The following is a 16,394-nucleotide window of genomic DNA, read 5'->3' as shown; positions in this document are numbered from 1 at the left end:
TTTGAGGCTGTGGGGGTGATCGCCTTGTTAAATACTTGATAAGAGAAATAAAAAATATAAAACCACAAAAATACATATATTTTAAAAATCAGTTAGTGAAGGTATGTTTCTAGAAAGGAATTTTATTTTCAAACATCACTAGCTTCTAAATATTACCTTACATGGTTATATTTCCTAGGCATTAAATGTTTATAGCAATGTGCTTGTGGTATCTGTCTCACTGATTTAAGAATATATTTTGGTCATGACTATCTCTTGCTGTTTGCCTGCAGTGAGCTCTCACATAATTAGGGCTGAATACACTGCACTTTTAAAATTAAACCAAGCCTCTGGGAAAGAATCATGGAAATAGATGGTTAAAGGACACCCAGGCAATTAACAATCATGATCAAGTTAAAAATTGAAGATAGGAAAGTAGGTTAAGAACTATTCTCTCTTTCCAACATGATGTGTTGATACAGAAGGAATTTACATTAGATTTATTTTCCATAGAAAAGAGATATAGAGGCAGTCCACATTTTAGTCAATAAGTAAATCCCTTTGCTATCTTCCAATGGATTTTTCTACCTTTTAAAAAAACACACAATTCTGAAATAATTCTTGACTTGACTGACTAAAGACTAGCCTGAAAACACTTTATGCTTTCTAGAATCACAACAGTGTAACAACAGACTAATAAAGACTTAAAGGTTAAATATCTGAGATAATTTTACCCCAGCAATTATTTTTTTTACAAAAAAAAGTACGTGCAAAAGTATTGACTATCTGTGATGGTTTGCAACAAAACTCTCAGAAATAGTAAAATATTATAAAATTTAGCTGATTAAATATTATATGATCAATATATCATGATTTCTTCAGTGGTATCTCATTTTTGTACCACTTCCCTATTGGCATTCTTTCCCCCCATTAAAGTTAAATCCTTATGTGCCTGTCTTCTTTACCAGACAAAAAGCCTCTGAAGGACTGTTACTGGTAGTTTCATTCTTTCTCACACTGAAAGCACCTAGTGTTCCCTGAAAACATACTCAGCACTCTAAATATTTACTGAATGAGTGAATTCATGAGTATAATCCAATGTCTTTTAGATAAACCACTAATGTTTATTTGTACTTCTATATTAATCACTTAAGAGGATAACAAAAAGAAACTAAAAAGGGAATTTACTATTTGTTAAATATTGGCTAGCTGTCAAACACCTTTCACACATTATCTTATTATCACAACATCTTTAAGGAGACAGATAACATTTTCTCAAATTTTACAGACTAGCTTCAAAGAGATCGAACATCTCCTCAAATCAAGTTAGAAGAGTTAAGGTTCTGACTTTTCTGAGACCATGCCTGGGTCATTTTCCCACCAAAAAGTTGCATTATCTTGCCTTGCCTTAGCATAATTAGGGTTTTGCTCCAAATACCAATCAGATTGTGAGTAAAACAGAAAGATAAATAGTAATAGTACACTTCTTTTTCATTATAGCCTGATCTTTCTTTGTGAAAATTAATCTTTCCCTTTTTTCCTTACTTTTTATTGTAAAATAAACAGATAGAGAAAACAGTGATTTTATAAATCAAACATCCTTGAAACCACCAGCCAGGACAAGAACTAGAACTTTACTAAAACTGCCCCTAGGAAGGCCTGCCATGTGCACCATCCCAATCACAGCCCCTGAGCACCCTCCGAAATAACAGTTTTGCTGACTTTCACAGTAGTTTCTTCCTTGAACTTCTGTATATAGTTTCATCACAATTATGATTCCCTAAATTGCATAGTTTGATCTGCCTCAAACCCTCACTTGCAGAGTATCTCTTAATCTACAAATTTCTCTCCATCTCATTCTTTTCCTTACTATTTGCTGAAGAGCCTGGGTGGCAGGCCCATCGATTCTCCAACACTGAATTTTGCTGATTACAAGCTCAAGGTACAAGTTCAGCATACTCCATGGCCCTCCGTATTTCCTGAAGTTTGGCACCTGGACCCAGAGGCCAGATGAGACTCAGATTCCATTCCCTTGGCAAAACTACAGCTGGTGTGTGTTCTTTAATCAAGAAAATGCAATATCTGGCTTTGCTCTTTCTTCTTATTAGTGGTCACTGATGCTCAACATCTAGATGCATTAATTGAATGGTGGTGGTAAAAGGGGCTAATAATAATAATAATCTAATTATTACCTTTTCTAATAATATAATTACCTTTATTACCTAATAATAATATCTAATAATATCATTACCTTTTCATGTATTAACTTTAAAAGTTTTATAAAGACACTCTTTTCTTCTTCTATTATTTGGCTATACATTGGCTCAGATAATATAGGCAAAGCAGGGTAAATGCTTGATTTGTTTCTTTTATTTACCCAAGTTTCAAGGTAAGGAATTGAGTCCCCATGAGTGTCAGAGGTTAACCATTTTTTGGATCATTATGAACTCAAATTCAAACACCTGCTGAGTTTGAATTTGTTGAAATTCTCATCCTTTTTGAAACTCATCTTGAATTCTTCAAGTTGGCTCCTGATTCCTTTTTATATTACCCTGGTAGTCTTTGATAATTTCCTTACTATCTGGTATGTCAAGTTGTTCCAGGCCCTTAATATGTACTTCCAGCCCCAGACCTGGGACAAGCGTTTTTCCTCTTGAAATTACTGCAGACCTCTTGCTCTTGGATTGTGCCAATCCCATTCCAGTTTTGGCTGCTTCTCCAGCATATACCTGTTGGTTATGTGGGAGGTCTGCCTATTCTCTGATCTACCAGATAAACTTGATTCTCATTATTTCCTTCCTTCAACCTACATGGAGGTTCAGAAAACACAGGGCTTGCAGTGGGTACAGGTTTGTCCCAACCTATTTATCTTTTAGGTTCATGGGGATAGTTTTGCTATAAATGTTGTCCATGTGTTTTGGTTTTGCTATCTGCTCTATTTTTTATGTGCAAAAACTAAGCTACCACTGTCTTCTAAGACTCAAGTTCCCTTTCCTTTTAAAAATTATGTCAACTTCAATTTTCTTGTATCAAAATCTATGATATCCTTTCCATTAACATTCCACAAGGATCCATTTAATAGTGCTTATTCAGAAAAATTTGGTTGGATTTTTTTTTTAAGTTTGGTGAACACACAAAAAAAACCTACTTACCACAGAGTCAAAGTTTAAAATAATCTTCTTTCAAAACACTGACTCAATATTTTATTAATTATACCTATAGAGACAGTGTTAATTTCCAATCCCCACATGACAGGGCTTGAAATGTGCACCATTATATACCAAGACAACACAATTTGGCAAAAGAAAAAAAAAATGATGCGTACCAAAAAGTAATGTAAGTTATTCCTTCTTAATGTCATTGCCCAAAGAGAGAGATTTTCAGCTCTATTTTGATGAAGACAGCATTGATTTCAAAGGCAATGACATTTAAACAGCATTTATGGGGCTGTGAAACAGGAGTCATCCCAAGATATCCACAACATATATTCCCAAATTTTTTAAAGACTACATAAAAACAAGCATTGCAGTAAACTGAATTAATACAAGTATGTATGTATATTATTTTAAATAGCTTCAAACTTTATTTCTCAATACATATTTCTGTGTGTTAGGTTAGGCTATCTGCACTAAATTAAAATATTCCATTTTTTGTAGGAAACGGGGAAAGACCATCTGGCTGTTGAAAATTGTGTATGAAAACCAAGACTGAGCATAATATTGCTAAAATTTCTTCATTCACTCATATTTATTGAGTGCCTACTTTATGTCAAGCATGGAGCTAGGCTTGGGAATACAGTGCTTTATACAGGGGTTATAGTTAAGCCCCTAAGTGAGGCTTAATTATAGATGAGGAAAGATCAAAACCAAATTAGATGAACAAAACATTTCATATAATATAATAAATTCTGATAAGTTCTATGAAGAAAAGGCAGGGCAGAGATATAGGGAATAACTGATAAGCAGGGTTTTGGACAAGGTTGAAATTTTACTCAGGTTATATTTGTTTATATCTTGCTACTGTTATGAAAAATATTACAGGGATCATCCTTGTATCCATGAACATGTCATATTTTTTTCTGTAAGATAATTTACTAGCTTATACATTTTCAAGAACTTTTAATAAGGGTCAAATTAGACCTTCAGAAGGAGCACTGGGTGTTATACGTGAACAATGAATCATGGAACACTACATCAAAAACTAATGATGTCATGTATGGTGATTAACATAACATAATAAAAAAAATAGACCTTCAGAAAGGTTGCAACACTTTACACAGTCTTTAGAGCACTATGTTGGAAAGCTGTGCTCCATGGCAACATTATTAAGTAATTGATGAATATTTTTCTAGGTACTCTGATTTCAGTTGTTTTTACCTTTTATAAATTTAAACTTATTTGGATTTAACTTTACTGCAAACTAATGAGAATGGATTTTATTCAACTATTTTAGTTGATTAATACTACTTATTGTATGGGGCGCCTGGGTGGCTCAGTCAGTTAAGCAGCTGCCTTTGGCTCAGGACACGATCTCAGGGTCCTGGGATCGAGCCCCGCATTGGGTTCCCTGCTCCTTGGGGAATCTGCTTCTCCCTCTGCCTGGCACTCCCCCTGCTTGTGCTCCGTCTCTATCTCTCTGTCAGATAAATAAACAAAATCTTTAAAAAAAATACTATTTGTTGTATAACTTATCTTTTATATATTGATTTGAATTTTTTTTCAAGTTTTTTCAAATTTCAAATGTGGGTATAGAGTTTATATTTTTGGCTTTTGTAGTCAGTGATTCCTTTTCTATTATATATCCTCAATCATGGTTGTTAAAATGTAGGAAAGTTACTGATATATTTTAACATATTTATCTTATAATCAGCCATCCTACTGAACTTTGCAGTTAATTTGATCATTTATCAGCTGGTTCAATCGGCTTTTTAAAGCAGGTAAACATCATCTGCAAAAAATAATTGGTGTGTTCTCACCCCAAATATGTTTCTAGCTATAACTTTGTGCCTTATTGCACTGACTGACCCATCAAGAACAAATCTCTATTCAATCCCTGATCAAGTATCTACCCTCAGAACTAAACTTCTTGGTTGACAGGGAATTCTCTCTCCCTCTCAAGACAAGTCTTTCTAGCTACAGTCCTAATTTTTAAATGGCTTGTCCAAACAAAACTCTGCCTCCAGGTATTTTCTACCCATTGTTTTTAGCATCGTATTTCTGTGTAAAAATATTAGGTAGTTCAGGAAGTCCTAACCTGGCATCCAAAAATAAATGTGCTTACAGGGAACCACAAACCTCTTGAAATCACAGACAAAATTTTGTGAATATACGCACTTTTCTAGGACAGAGGATCCGCAGCTTTCGTTTGATTCTTAAAGTATCCTATGAGCCTGACAGCCTAAGAGTCAGTAAATGGATAGGCATGAATGATTAGGATATCAATAATTACAGCTAATAGAATTCTTGGGTTATTTATATTATTCAGTGCATGTACAACCATAACTAGGTGGTGTCAGCATAGATCTCTGTTGTTTTATATATCAAAAAAAAATCTGAATCCCAGACAATATATCTGTCACTAATCTTCAACCTAATTCATTACATGATTATTCAAAACAAATACCAAATTTATTGCTCAGAACAAAGAACCTTTTTAAAAATAATTATTTAAATAATGAATAACTCTTCTATAGAAAAAATAAGGAATACTATTTTCCCTATCAGTACCACTAACATAACATTCAGTATTCATTTTTTTAGCCTCTGCTCACATCTTTCAAACAACAAAGATTGTATAATTTTTAATAAGGTATTTTTAAAAAAAAAAACAAGGCTAACACATTCTGCAAGGGTAATAAGTGACATCTGCTATAAAATGATGTTTAAAAAAGATTAAAAAATCATTCTTTTAAATTTGCGATCTTTCTTAAATTATATTTCCAAATAACCATTTTTCATAGGCTATTAAATTTGACAATAAAAAAAAATGAAAGACTTTAGCAAGTTATGAATCATCTTATTTGGCTCATATATAACATTTAACTGATTTGAAATAAGATCCCAAATGGTTTAACTATGCCACTCTCTGATGAAAATAAAGATTAACAGGAAGGAGTACATGCAACTCAATGCCATTAGAATTTTCCCTAAAAGCTATTCTAAATGTTCACTACTGTAGCATTCTACACCAACTTAGAAGATAATAATGGTATATCCGGAAAATTTTGCAGCTAGAGGATGCATTAGAAACTTTGTAATGCTAATTGCCTCATGAGTGAAACTATTTTACATAGCACACACAGAAACTGCCATTGTACATCAGGGCTTCTGCTGCCCAGACTTCTAAGATAAAGAAACAGAACAGCCTAACAGTTAATGGCCCTGCCTTCACAGACACATGGTGCTTTAAAGAATTCTAAAGGTTGTTAAGTATGTACAAAGAGTATTTTCTTTTCTCAAATAGTTCACAGTACTTAATTCTGTTTCAATTTTAATTTCATAATAATAGTTAACACACAGCATTAAGTGCAGAGCATAATTTCTAAGCACTATGTATCTAGACACTATAAAAATATTTATAATATGAACATAAAATATGTATCACTCCAACAACCTGAAAAGATACATATATTATTTTCCTCATTTTATAATTGAGGAAACTAAAGCCCAGAATTTTGTAGACCATTACATTATCATTTAGCTTACAGTATTTTTCCCACTTCTTGATATGTAAATTTCTCTTTGAAAAGTTTTAGTATTTTTTTCTGACTCAATCCTGTTCTGAAGCTTGTGTGTGATGACCCTTGGTGGGGTCTTTTCCTTTCATGATGGTAAGCACTCTGTGAGTTTCTCAGAAAAGACATTTCACTTCCTGCTATCTGGAAAATTTTGTTTAAAATGTCTCTGTTAATTCCATATGTCCATTTTCACACTTTGTTCTCATTCTGAAACTCTTTTTATAGATTTTGACCTTATGAATTATCCTTTATTTTGTGATAGTTTCTATTCTTTTTTTTTCTTTGTCCTAATTCTGAGAGGTTTCTTAGACTTTATGTGCCAACTTACTACACATGCGTGCTTTTTTTTTTTTTTTTACTTCCTGGGTACTCTTCTCATTGCATATTGTTCTTATTGCATACATAAAATATCTTCCTGAAGATATAATTTACAGACAATTTTTTAACAATGTTGTAATTTTCCTTAACCGCAAATGCTTCTCTGTTCTCTGGACTTTCTTTTGCTGTTTGATTTAGTCTTTCTCTCTTATGATGGAGACTTTTCTCAAAAGACTCATAATCTTTTGCTTACAGATCACATTAGATGATAGAATAACAAAATGTAATTACAGTCTCTATGTACACATGTAAGGCTTTTTGCAAAGTCATTAGATAAAGAATAAGAATTTGTAGGCTTTGAAATGTCTCCCATTGGATGTATTTTTCTCCAGTTTCCTGCTTGGGGAGAACTGACCTGGCTCCAAGCATTCTAATGTTAAGCCTGAGAGTTCTGTATTCACAATGAAGACCCTTATTTAATCCTCCTGGTTTCAGCCTGGCTTTCCTCGAAACTTTCTTAATTAGTACCTCACGTCCTAAACACTTCTGGGGTTCAATGGTGAAGGACTGTGGAAGTAAAATATAATTTCTCCACTAGCCTTCTATTTCCCAAAATGTTTTTGAGATCTCTTGTTCCTCTGCTTTCTCCTCTTTCTTCTATTTATTTCTGTATCTGTGTGTCTTCTCAAATTATTTTGGAATGATTTCAAGAGGTAGGAAGAATAAATAATTAGGTTTAATCCATAATGTTCCCCTGCAGGTTAGAATTATTTATACTAGTAGCCTTGTTTCCTTTTGGGTAAAAGAGTTGGAGTGACAGAATTAAGATTCAAAAGAGCTGAATTCCTGGCCCAGTTCTTACAATCTATGTCACCATGTTCATGCTGCTTAACCTCCCTGCAGTTTCATTTAGTCATCTATCCTGGGCAGAGAGATGTAATAGTTGTGACACGTCCTTGCAGGTGGCAGTGTGGGGAGTGGATGCTAGGTATTGCTATAGGGAAAGAAAGAGCTTGCTTTATCTGGATTTACTAACTCTAAGATTAAATGTGTGCACACCCTGGTTGCTGACTAATTCTTCACCCATTTATTCAATAATATTTGTTAAAAGTCTGTTATGTTGACTCAGGAATTTCAATTCTAAGAGAAATGAAAATTTTTCTCTGTACAAGAAATTGTACAAGAATGTTCATATCAGCAAAAAAAAAAGTACTGAAACATGCTACAAAACATGGATGAAACTTGAAAATATGCTGAGTGAAAGAAGCCAATAACAAAAGACTACATGCCATTCCACTGAAACGAAATGTCCAGGAAAAAAAAAATCTCTAGAGGCAGAAAGTAGATTGCTGGTTGCTTAGAGCTATGGGGGAAAAGGGAAGGGGAAACAGAAATGAGTGCTAATGGCTATGGGTTCCTACCTGGATAAAATTTTCTAAAATTGATTTGGATAATGGTTGTACAATCTGTGAACATAGTAAAAAAAAAATTCAATCATACACTTTATTTTTTTAAAGATGTTATTTATTTATTTGACAGAGACACAGCGAGAGAGGGAACACAAGCAGGGGGAGTGGGAGAGGGAGAAGCAGGCTTCCCACTGAGCAGGGAGCCCAATGCGGGGCTTGGTCCCAGGACCCTGGGATCATGACCTGAGCCGAAGGCAGACGCTTAATGACTGAGCCACCCAGGCACCCCTCAATCATACACTTTAAATGAGAATTGTATTGTATCTTAATTATATCTCAGAAAAGCTTTTAAAAAATAACGCATCTGAGAAAATTTAAGAAAAAAAATCTCTTACGGCACTTTTATGGCATTAGGAATGTAAAATTGAATAATGTTGAAGACATCGTGGAATGTAAATTCTAGCAAAGGGACATACATATAATGATAAATTCTAGTGAAATGAGAGATTCAGAAAATTAAATAGGGGTAAAGGCTGAGGGTGATCACAATGATTAAACTGAAAGCCAAATGACAAGGAGAAACTAACTGTGATGCAGAATGACAAAAAATTAAAAGAGAATCTTAGGCAGTGAGGTTAAATGTCACATCAAAATCTCTGGGACAGGAGAGAACTCAGCTTACTGCAGGAGCTGAAAATTTACCCAGTGGCTAGAAAACAGTGAGGGAGTAAATTATGGGTGATGAGGTTACATAGATAAATTGAAATTGTGCAAGATCTCGTAGCTCAAATGTACTCTAAAAGTAATGGGAAGCCTCTGAAGGGTTTTAAGCAGCATGATATTATTAGATATTAAATAATATTTGTTTTTTAAGATCACTCTTCCCACTCTATGAATAGAATATAGTTTTGACTTTCTCTCCTAAAACTGCTTATGTACATCTAAACAGAAATATCAACCACCCTGTAAACATACATCACTCATAATTTTGAAAAAGGTCTCAACTGGTGGCAGTATTAAATTGGTAAAGTTGATATGGATAGAATCTGTAAAATGTTCACAGTCAGTAATTCCATTTCCCTGAACTCTGCCCAAAATATAATGAAGAGTAACACACAAAGATGTTCATTACAGCCCTACTTAAAATGAATGTATAAAATTTGTAAATAGTTGCTAATTCTGTATGTGTGTAATAAGCCTTACTAATTTAGCATTAGAGCTAATTTCTTGAAAATAAAAACAGGTCTATGTAAATAAGATGGTTCAATTGTAAATCCAGGACACATATAATTCTGCTATTTTACTTTAACTCAGTGGTCAGTTATTAGGTGAAATGGTTCAAGAATATTATGGGGAAATTAACTAATAAACTTGAAAAGGGTCATCACATCAATTTTTGTCATTCACACTTGGGTGAAATGTGTCAGATAAACGTTCAACTCAAAAATAAATCAATGTCGCCTGAATGGCTCAGTCGGTTAAGCATCTGCCTTCAGCTCTGGTCATGATCTCGGAGTCCTGGGATTGAGTCCCCTGTCAGGCTTCCCGCTCAGCAGGGAGTCTCCCTCTCCCTCTGCCTCTCCCCCTTCTCATGCTCTCTCTCTCTCTCCCCCTCTCTCTCCCTCTCTCAAATAAACAAATAAAATCTTTTTTAAAAATCCATGTCAATATATATATGCTTATGTGCATATAATCATATACAGATGTCCCTTGAATAGTTTCTATCCACATGCACAACACACACACAACACAACACAGAGAATTAATAGAACCAGGATGGTTTATTTTGCAAAAACATAGATAATTCCAGGATGCACCAGGAAGCATTACCACATTCCCTTGATTTTTTTTCCTGGAAAAATAATGGTAAGTTGTACATCAAGATGCCTTCACAAAGAAAATGATTTATAGAAGAAAAGTACTTAGTGTAAGTGAAAATAATCCTTTTTCCTAGTGTATGAAGATTTTTTCCTTCATTACCACCACCTCTACTGCTAAAATATATAGTGTCTGCTTAATTTGTAGTTTGTTACTTCTTTACAGAAAATGATAAAATGAAAATTTGTCACAGACCCAGACCATGTAGGGCTATGGTCTACCATAATTTGTATTGTAATTACAAGAAACTATATTTGAAAGTCCTCATGCTTAGCCCAATTTTTGTCTCTAAGTAATGAAGAAAATTATCTTCTAAATAAAAGAATTACACTTAGAATGGCAAAATGTCCACATGAGCATCACATCAGATATACTCTGCTTGCCTCTTACTCACTTTGGGATATAAATTCATGAAGTGGAATAATGCAGAATTACAAATACTGCTTAAGTTGCTTTTCGGTGTTGATGTTGTTTTGGTTTGTGGTTTTTGACCAAGTAGATATAGCTTAATTTGATTTTGTGAAATGAGCTCTTGATAATAAGTAATATATTGTTTCAATGCATTTAAAATTCTTGCATTACTCATCAACATTCAAGTTCATAGCTGTAAGTCCACATAATTAACTGTGAATTGGTGAAAACATATCTGCCCAAAGTCTCTCAATTTATACCAAGTCCCCAAAAGTAGGTTTAAAGGGAAAGTTGCTCAGAAAAGAATGCAAGACCTCTTGTAACATTTTAGTAGTATAATACCACAGTCATATCTATCAAATGCAATGAAATAGTGAAACATTAAATAAAATTTAGCTTTGTAACTTACACATACACCAAGAAAAAGTAATGAAAGAAATTCATACTTCCAAATCTTTCAAATAATTTCACTTTAATTGGGCCTAGAGCCCCTAAGAAAAACTTAATTGAATTTATAAGCTATAAAAAGGTTCACCTAACAGAGAAAATAAATAAATTCTTAAGGTTGATTTTGGCTGCGATGATATGGAAAGCAAATAACAGGAGCATTGCTGAGAGAGTAGACTGCACTCAGCACAAAGATAACATAACAGTAGGCTAATTAGTCCTTAAAGCCCAGAAGGTTGAATTGTTTTTTTCATGAGAAGCTCCCGGAAACAAAGGTTTCTCTGACATACTGTGTAATATGGGTGAAGCCTCCCTTCACTAATGAACACATCTGTGACCTCTAACAGCACTACTATTGTGGCTGCATCACAGGCAGAGATGCGAGGCCAGAAATGGCAACATTTCAGGAAGTGACTCCCATCCCTAGAGTCCTTGTGTGCTTACGACACAATAAGCTTTTCGTACAGTTACTCACACTGATTGACGAGAAGCAGAAGAAATAACAAGTCAAGATATAAAATCTCCTCCCTTACCAGAGGCAAGATGTTGGCTGACAATATATATGAAACGGGAGCATTATCTATAAAAGAGCCCTTATATAAGTGTGATCCCGGAAAATAACGTCAGCATCCCTGAAATGGCAAATAGTCTGGTGATAAATTCTTTCAAGGTAAATTACCCAAATAATAAAAACCACCTGCAAAAGTACTCTACTCTTCCAATCCATCTGAACAATTGTATCATAACCATGGATTGGCTCTGAAAGCACAATGCTATGCCAGTGTCCATTTTTTATTAAATAAATTAAAAGTAAAATTTTAACTAATAAATATATAACCACTGCTAGCGATCGCAAAAGAAAAAAAATCACATTTAACCACCTAATTAGATACTTGTTTTTGTGTATGTTGTGCACATGAAACTCAGTAAGACTGAGACCACGTCCTCACTACACAAAGATCAGTGTAATTTTACTTTTTAAGTAACAATAGTTTCCCTAGTTTGGGGGATTATATACCATGATATAAACAAGAACATAAGCTTTTCTTTACTAAACTCTCTAGCTCCCACCTAATCATTTCCAAAAAACAAAACAAAACCAAGTCTTATGAGATCAAAATTAAAGTCTATGTTCCTTCGGCAGGCTCTAGGGGAGAGAATCCGGTCCTTGCCTTTTCCAGCTCTCAGACACTGAATGCCTTCCTTGGCTCCTGGGACATCACTGTGATCTCTGTTTCCATCATCATGTTTCCCTTTCTGCCACCCAGTTATTTCTAACAGTATTGGGAGTATTTGATATTTGACTCTTCTTTAGTCCCTGAAGGTTTCTAACATCATCCTCTCCTGAGAAAGAAGGGAAATACAGAGCCTCTGCCCTACTTACACCGGAGGTGGGAGAAAACTACCTGCCAGACACAGCAATAGCTCTCTTGGGCCAGTGGGTGAGAGAAGCACCTAGCTAGCTCTGCGGGAGTCTCAGTGGGAGCACAGCCCGGGCACCAGAGGGAAGTGGAAAGGGACTTGCCTTGTAAGTCATGCTGAATAGGGATATCAGATCATCAGCACAGTGTTAAAGTCCTGACATTCCCTGGAGTAGCAGGCTCACACTACACACAGTAGTATCAGGCTGACCAAAGAGCAGAATGAGTAAACTTTCTTGGCCATGCAAAAGCTTATGAAAGTATTAAGTTAAAAAAAAAACAACTTTATTTCCAGTATCTCCCCATCCCTCCATGGAAATTTATTCTTGAGTGTCACTTTCTCGGTGGCTAAATTATTACTGAATGTAAATTTGGTATTGTAGGAATCATAGCAAAACTCTGCCCTTAAAGTGCCTTCTTCAGGAAGGAGCCTGAGGTGAACAGATCATAATCATAACATTTCTATTATGTTAGAGATTATTCCCATATTGCTTTTCCTTTAGGAAAAAAGTACTGCTAGAATTTTGTCTTTCTTATTTCTGCTTTTGTCATTACATTATCCTGACATGTTACAGGTTTTGAGAAATCTTCTATTGGTATTGAGAGCATATAAAAATATTAATGAAATAATAAGATTTAAATGTCTTAACATATGCAAATAAGTATGTACATGATTACTTCCTTAGTTTTTTGTTTCAGGAAACTGGTATAGATTGTAATTATGAGTTTTAAAATCTATCTTTTTTCAGAGACCTTCCAGTTAAAAATCTAAACCTAGTAATTGTTTGATTTATGTCTGTCATTTCCTTTCTCCAACTATACAAGAGAAAATCAAATATTGCAAACTACTCCACACTGGAGTTTGTTTAGAGTATTACCTCACTTTTTAATTATTTCTCATTTCCTTGAAATGTATGATAAAAATAAACCATCATCTGATTTCAATTTATTTCTTATTTTGTAACATTTTTTGTTGTTTTTAAAAGATATTTTGTCTTATATGACTCACTTGAGAAAATGTGGAGAATCTTTAACTTTATGAATTTCATTCACTCAAAAGATACTGGCGCATCATTCCAATTCCTGAAAGGTGGCTCTATGTTTTTATCCAGTAGGTGGTGAAAGTTTAATTATTTAATATGTGCCACCATTTTGAAAAGTGTGATCTCTTTTCACATTATTCAAGAAATAAAAGTATCATAAGTACTCAAGAGTGATCACTTAACTGAGGTAAAATTAAAGTGTAGCATTTTATATACATGTGAATAGTGAACCACATATATTTCTGGAAACACCATGCTTACTTTTGTTATTAAGACTAAAGGCTGTTTCCATGTAAACTTTTTTCATGATAAAAAGGTAATAGGTTGCAACATATTTCCACTGAGGATTGAGAGAGAGATAATATTCTACATTTGACTTTAACCTTTAAAATTCTAAAGAACATGACAATCTAATACACCTGAAAACAAGGTCATTTATAAATTTGCTTCTATAAATATCTTCCTGATGAAGGAAACGTGGTTGATTATTTAGTAGATCCTCTTAATGTAAACATTCTTCCAGTCCAACTCTTTGCCATAGACTATAGATGTCATTAGACTTTATAAGTACTCCTTTCGACTTTGTTACATGTTTTTGCAAATAAGAACCTTAAAACGATACACTTCCTAAATTCCATTCACTCTATGCACAAATAACAGAGGCTACTGATATCTGAGACAATATATAAATTTCAGAGAAGGTGGAGATAGTCACTCCAAGGCTTTGTGCGGCCGGAGTTTGGGTTTTCCACAGCTAATACCATTCAGAACTGTGGACAGCTCCTATCAAGGCATGGAGTTGATGGCAATTTCCCTTAACTCAAAAGTAATGCTTTCTATTGCTGTATTTGTTTGCTGTTTAACAGATGCCTATTAAAACTGCATAGTTTGCACACATACTCCTTCCACTGATTCCTTTGCGAAAGAGTTCAGTTAAATAATAAATAATAAATGCCACCCTGAGTTTTATCATTTAAAATGGAAAGCCCAACCTTATTCGGGAGTTGCAGGGTGTGCGCACGCTAATAAGAGGATCTACTTCACGACCTTCATTTGATAATCTCTAAACAGGCTTATAACCGAAAGAATACTTGGGCGACAAATAAGATGGGGAAACATCTTAATTTTAATTCTCGGAAACAGTTTCCCTGCCAGCTGACAGCTCTCTGCCCTTGTTCCCGAGCTGGGAAACGGGGAAAGAGATTTCTGAAACAGACTTGTAGTCAAGGTCAAGAAAGGGTGTCTCTCGGTTTCAGGAAGGGGGCCCTGGAAACGCCCCCTGCCTGTTTCGGGAACTCGAAGCTTCCTACCACGCTGCTGCCCGACTTAGCGCCTGTTCCACTGATACCTCAAGTCAGGGACGATCCAAGCGCAAACTGCCCTTCCTCAGCCTGCCAGCCACTATTCTGAAGAAATGCACTGAGGATGCCCAGTGCCTATAAGCAGATGAAAAACAGATTAACATTCCCCAGGGGCGAGAGCGGCTGGAACAGCTAGGACCTGTGAGTCACTGTCTCCGCTTGCCCCATCCTCTCCTCCAGCCCAGGAGCGCCTTTTTCCCCTTCTGAGGGACCCACTTCTGGGGGAAGCAGCGCGAGGAAGGGAGTCACCCCAAAGACGACTTTCTGGCCGCTTCCTTACACTCTCATCTCCGAAGTAAAAGTTTTTCTGGCACAACTTAGCATCCTCCCATCTGGGGGTCACCGTGGACTTCTTCCCCGATGTGTCCTCAAAGTTCACGAGGCAAAGGAGGCGAGCCTCCCTGGGATTCCCGGGCAACAGGAGCTCCTCATCCCACCCCCTCCTCGGCGTTAACTAGTTGAAGAGTCGAGCCAGCTCAGCCCGAGTGGAAGCCGCCGGCAGCGCCACCCCCCGCCCTCCCGGCAACCCCTCCCTCCGAGTCCCCGGGCGCCCCCTCCCAGGCGCGGGGGAGCGTGTTGGAGGGCGCGCCCGGAAGGGAGGGTGGGGCGGCGACAGGGAGTCCTCACCTGAAATCACTGTAAGGGTGGATAATCCAGAAGCCTGCAGTTTTAACCCTTTCCTGCTCCTTCTCCACCGCCTTCTGGCTCCCAAACATGCGGAGCGAGAATTTGTTGACCCCGGGCTGCAGCATGGAGGTGAACTGCCTCTGCATGAAGCCGTACTGCCGCCGGGGGCCCTCGGCGTCCTCGAAGCCCCCGGCCGGTTCCTCGCCGCCGCCGCCGCCGCCGCCGTCCACCTTGAAGCACACCGAGTTGCCGTGCTCCTTCGCGCCGGCCCCGCCGCCCCCCGGCGGGGTGCCCAGGCGCTTCTCGGCCGCGGCCGACCCTGCGCCCGTCGCGGGCGCCTTGGCGGGGAAGACACTGTTGCCATCGTCCCGGCTGTTGGACGAGGAGTTGAGCTTGCCGCCTCCTTCCATGCCCGGGGGACGCGGCCGGCGACGGCGCGGGCTCCAGACTCGCCGGCCGCCCGGCGCCGGGGGGCACGAAGCTGAGGGGGCAGGGGCCCGAGCTGGCTGCCGGCGAGCCCGGCTGCCCGTCGCGGCGGCGGCGGCGGCGGCGGCGGCTTCTGCTTCCCGCCCGCGCCGCTGCTCCCTGCGCGCCTCGCTCCCGCCGCCGCCGCTGCCCTCAGTGGCTGCGCTCCAGGCTCCGCCGCGGCTGGTGCTGAGGCTGAGGCTGCCGGAGCGAGGCGAGGCTTCGCTCAGCCCTCGCGCGCCAGCGCCTCCCCTCGGCTGCCCTCTGCTGGCCGGAAAGGGTCTCTCCCCGCCTGCACA

General features: G+C 37.5%; 1 protein-coding gene across 1 annotated transcript in view; it reads right to left on the bottom strand.

The window, feature by feature from the left end:
* HCN1 (hyperpolarization activated cyclic nucleotide gated potassium channel 1) overlaps positions 1-16,137 on the bottom strand; it is a 413,758-nt gene extending 397,621 nt beyond the window's left edge. Inside the window, exon 1 of the mRNA XM_025866650.2 lies at positions 15,631-16,137. Coding sequence (XP_025722435.1) covers positions 15,631-16,040 — 410 coding nt within the window. The 5' untranslated portion in view covers positions 16,041-16,137. The remainder of the gene's footprint in view (positions 1-15,630) is intronic.
* Positions 16,138-16,394: the final 257 nt, after the last annotated feature.

Source organism: Callorhinus ursinus, unplaced genomic scaffold (assembly GCF_003265705.2).
Source record: "Callorhinus ursinus isolate GAN/ISIS: 27379988/994484 unplaced genomic scaffold, GSC_fseal_2.0 scaffold3, whole genome shotgun sequence".
NCBI classification, from domain to species: domain Eukaryota; kingdom Metazoa; phylum Chordata; class Mammalia; order Carnivora; family Otariidae; genus Callorhinus; species Callorhinus ursinus.
Note: the sequence above shows the minus strand (reverse complement) of the source record. Positions and strands in the feature narration are given on the sequence as shown.